Here is a 4,969-nt window from a genome sequence, read left to right as displayed (position 1 = left end):
GAAATGTAAGATTCAACAAAAGGGCTGAGCAAGGATAGGGTAAGAGCGATGCCAAGACACATGGAGATCTCCAACGAACCTGAAGTTGGAGGCAAGACCCTTCCTCCAGGGCCGAGAAAGGCCTTCCCCTAGAGCCAGTGCTCCAAACTTGGGCTCTAGCCCTCAAACTGGGGGAAAAGTAATTTGTTCGGTCAAACCATCCACATGTGTCATTTCTGTTATAGCAGCACAGGGTCATTAAGACAAGCTTCATGTGCAAAACAAGAGGTCTTGAGTATAAGTGCAATCTAGTTTTTAAAATCTCTAAGTTTATCATTAAAAACACCCGGCTATTAGACGGTGTACCTTAGGCACCCTTCAAGCCTGGAAGTGAACTTACCCTCATGGCTCAACTCTCAACCAAACAATGGCCAAGCCTATAACGTGGCCATAACACCAGGGAGATCTGCCCTCCACAGCGCCATCAGCCATATGAGATCACAGGTGCAGCTTTTGCCCACAGATAAAGCTCAAGATAAAGCAAGGGAGAGGGAAGAAGTCAAACTGGAAAGCAGAGGGAGGAAATGGGAAGAGTGCTGTTACACTGTGAGGATTCCAATCAATGTTAAGAAAGAAAACGCGTACAGACTGTTCAATGGAAAACCTATGTGCTCTGTACATGTCTCGTGGTGCTGACCACTTTGTTTGGTAGCCAGTGGCAAAATGGGAAGGGAAAAAACCCCTCCCTGTGGGAGCAAGGCTCTGAAACGTGTGACTAGTAACACACTTACACTGGAGCTGCCAGACAACTGTGAGAGTCAAGTCAAGATGGGGTGGGGATAGATATTCCTAACAATCAACCCAGGTGATTTTTTGCACTCCTTCTCAATCTTCCAAAGAACACATTCACACTTCTGAGGGTGCACCAAGAATTTTCCACGAGGTAAGCAGACATGGCAGCTACAATGAAAGCGATGTCAAGATCTTCCATTTCTATATATACTGCCTTCATATTAACATGCCCCCAGTGATGTCATTTCTCTCTGACAGCTTCCCTTCCCACAGTCGCCATATTCCCTGTGCACAAAATAAAGGAGACCTATCTAGAAAGCACACTCTGAAGCCTTGCCTCAGAGCAAAACCCTCGAGACACCAAAGAGAAAAAGGAAAAACAAAAATCGACACAAAACACCCAAAGAAGTCACGATAGAGGCAAAGTTTGGGTGGAAAATTCTGTACCTTCTCTACCTATTTTCGAAGTGAGAATTGTGCCCAAGACTACACTGTTCCATTTATTAACTAAAAATGAGAAGTCAGATGTTTTCTCACCAAGAGTGAAGTCTGGGCTGGCTGAATGGTTTTAAAATGAGGACGAGCTTTGCTTACATCTACGGCAGGACTTTTTCTATCAATTCAATCAGCCAAGTCTATATATAGTTTTGAGGCTCCGAAGACAAAAACTATATACAAATGCCTTTGTATGTAAATATATTCATCTGTAAGTTAGATATAAACAATGTGCAAAAGGAAAACTAATCTAGGGCCAGAGTCCGGAAACGAGCAAGTGGCTGCCTGGAAAGGGGGAAAGGGGAGGTCTTGGGCTGCCAGGAACCCACCAAAGCTCATTTTGGTTGGCCTTGACTCACATGTGTACAGTGAATTCACATAGGGGAACATTACAATGGATGCTGAGCATATCTATTTTTTAAGATGTGCAAAGGGGTATATGTTTTTCAAAATTCTTTTGAGGATGTGTTAGCGAAAAACTTTTAATAGCTGTTGTAGGCATACTCAGAAATCTCCTTCTATCGCAAGACTTGTTCATCTTGGTATCACAGAGTCATGGCGCCTGACTCCAGGATGCAGGGATCCAGTCCCACCTAACGTCACCATCCTTTTGCTGGTTTTAACATTTCTCTAAGAGCAGCCACGGGTTTCTGATGTCTGAGAATATTTCCAAACAGGAAAGAGAAAGGGAGTAAAATGAACTAAAGAAAGGATTTGTTTCAAAGAATGTGGTCACTGAATGACTGCGTTTCGTCTCACTGGCGGCTACCCCTTCCTAGGTCACCTTTGGGGGGAGATGAAGTCACGTAAGGGGTTTTTCAGGTTAATAGTCTCCAAACCGATCATCTCATTCCATGGAATTCCCTTCAATTTTCCTAGGGGGTTAGAAGCAAAAATGGCCCAGAAGAGCTTGATAGGAGCAGATAAATGGATGCAATGGGTCAAATGGAGGGGAGAGGCTTAATGCTAGAACTTTCCTTCCTGACCGGACCCTGTTTGGTTTCTCTGCAGCCCACTGACGCAGCTATGCTAGAAAAACCTTAATGACCAGCTGTATCTCTTTCTTGCACACCGGGCAAGAGGCCCCGGCCTTCTTTAATCTTCTGGCACAGTGAAAGCAAGTGGCAAGATGGCCTGTCCTCCCATGAATAATGTTCCCATTTCGAGGTCTCTTCTCACATAAGCTACAGGGCTTCAAGAGAGTCTGGCAATCCTCCATGCTCTCTGCATCTGTTCTCTGCTCATAAAGATTATCGGAGTGCTCTCCCAGGCTTGAGATGGTCTCTTGACTTTCGGTACTGTGAGCCAAATCCAAGAATTCCACTGAATTGCAGGATTCAAGAGGCTTAGCATTCTCTTCCTTTATATATGCATCTTTAGGCCTAACAACAGGAGCTGAAATGGTTCTCCGGCAATCAGGGACATCAATTCCTTCATTTTCCTTCTTTTCAGGTATGGCAGTGATATCAGAGGTGGAAAGAGAGTGGGTTAACTTAGGACAATCTGAATACCAATCCTTCCTCAAGGCCCAGCAGCGAAAACAGTACCTCTTGCTTGGAGAGTTGAATTTCTTGCACTCAGTACACTGCCATTCACCCTATAAAACACAAGTGCAGCTGATTAATGCTCACTCACTGGTGAACAAGGAGTCCTGGTAGCAGCATGGGTTAAGCAGTGGGCTGCCAACCACAAAGCTAGCAGTTCAAACCCACCAATCAAAACACAGGAGAAAGAGGAGGCTGTCTGCTTCAGCAAAGATACAGACAGCTTTGGAAACCCTAGGAGAGTCCTATATTGCCCTGTAGGATCTGTGTCGAAATCAACTTGAACGACAATAGGTTCATGGGTGTGGTAGTTACATAATCAGGTGTCAATTTGGGGCTTGAGAGGACTAAGAATGAAGGGGTGGAGTCTAGTCTGTCAATCAGGTTATAGCCAATGAGGCATCTGGTTGGACATGGCCTTTCCCTGAGGATTCTAGGAATTCGTATATTTCCTCCTTGGATGTAGAAGACACACACTCACTCTTTCTCTCTCTCCTCACTTCCTTGGAGCCTCTAATGCTAGCTCTCTCCGAGACATTCCTGAGAAGCCGCATGGACCTATCCTGATGCAGCCCTGGGTGCTAGAGAAGCCATATGGAGACGATTACAACGCCACTGGATCCACAAGACTTCCCACCCACTGGCCTGTGAGCTTCCTGCATTTGGCAGCATCATTGCAGGTATTTCTTGAGTCAGGACTTCATAGACTCTGGTATCGGACATGTGGACTAATATCGGACTTATGGACTTGATCTGGACTGGGCTGGGCTGTTTTCTCAATATTCAATTGCTCCTGTAAATAAACATCTTTCTTGTACACATATGCATGCTTATGAATTTGCTTCACTAATCTAACACAATTGGTAACACAACTGGTAAACACGATGCTAAGCAAAAGGGAAAGGAGGTCAAACTCACCACCTCAATGATCTAGCAAACATTCAGTATTCCAAAATCTAGCTCAGGGTTTTAACAAATTTACAGCTACATGTAAGGAAGTCTTGGGAAGTTGAATAGTGATAGTGTTATAAACACCATTTTCAAGCCCAAATTTGCTATCATTTTCTTTAAGAAAGTTAAATTAAGTCTCCTAGCCCCTCTATAATACTAGATCCTCTTTGTACACAAATTTACTCTTTCATCAGAGAAGCTGCTAAAGAACAGAGAATACTTTTTTGCCCTTTCCTACAAGCAAATGTTATAAAAATTGACAAAGAGGAAGGTAGTACTAAAATGAGATTTAAAAACTAGTAAATTTACTCACTTCTAGGATCCTGGTAGTAACAGTATGCCTAAGTCAGACCCTCTGAAAAAGGGGCATTCCTGTGCTTGAATGCCAAGTACTCCCCTCTATGTCTCATATTACAATTAGGAGACGTGAAAGCTCAATGAGTTCTAAATGCTTCGCTTGCTTAATGTGGAGGTAGCTACCTGGAAAAAGTCAAGAGTATATTTAATTCTGACAATCGCCTGGCTTTGATAGGATCGGCAATTTGCCACAGGCCGACTTTATTACTCTCAGAACGAAGGTCAATCATTCTCCACCATCAAGCCATAACTCAGTTGTCCAGACTGAGAGGCGGAGAGACGGCCATGAGAGTTAACCTGGGATGTTCTCCAGGAGCCTCAGGCGTCATCAGAAGTGTTATAGAAAGACTCCAAGGAACTCCGGAAAGAGTTGGGATTCTTTTTTTTTTTAATCATTTTATTGGGGGCTCAAACAACTCTTATCACAATCCATCAATTGTGTAAAGCACATTTGTACATTCACTGCCCTCATCATTCTCAAAGCATTTCCTCTCCACTTAAGCCCCCAGCATCAGCTCATTTTCCCCCTCCCTCCCCGCTCGCCCCTCCCTCGTGAACCCTGGAAAATTTATAAATTATTATTTTGTCATATCTTACACTGTCTAATGTCTTCCTTCACACACTTTTCTGTTGTCTGTCCCCCAGGGAGGAGGTTATATGTAGATCCCTGTAATCGGTTCCCCCTTTTTATGCCACCCTCCCTGGATCCTCCCGGATTCACCACTCTCAGCACTGGTCCTGAAAGGATCATCCATCCTGGATTCCCTGTATTTCCAGTTCCTATCTGTACCAGTGTACATCCTCTGGTCTAGCCAGTTTTGTAAGGTAGAATTGGGATCATGATAGTGGGT

The 4,969-nt window shown here is 44.1% G+C and overlaps 1 protein-coding gene across 2 annotated transcripts in view; it reads right to left on the bottom strand.

The window, feature by feature from the left end:
- Nucleotides 1-6: 6 nt before the first annotated feature.
- Nucleotides 7-4,969, bottom strand: part of MDM4 (MDM4 regulator of p53) — a 54,036-nt gene continuing 49,073 nt past the window's right edge. For both annotated transcript variants that reach the window (XM_045298010.1, XM_004699828.2), the window contains exon 11: nt 7-2,863. In XM_045298010.1, coding sequence (XP_045153945.1) covers nt 2,291-2,863 — 573 coding nt within the window. In that variant the 3' untranslated portion in view covers nt 7-2,290. The remainder of the gene's footprint in view (nt 2,864-4,969) is intronic.

The sequence above is a fragment of the Echinops telfairi genome, unplaced genomic scaffold, assembly GCF_000313985.2.
Source record: "Echinops telfairi isolate 266 unplaced genomic scaffold, ASM31398v2 ScPeMD7_7424;HRSCAF=8462, whole genome shotgun sequence".
Classification (NCBI taxonomy): domain Eukaryota; kingdom Metazoa; phylum Chordata; class Mammalia; order Afrosoricida; family Tenrecidae; genus Echinops; species Echinops telfairi.
The sequence above is the reverse complement of the archived record's forward strand: the minus strand, read 5'-3'. Positions and strand labels throughout refer to the sequence as shown.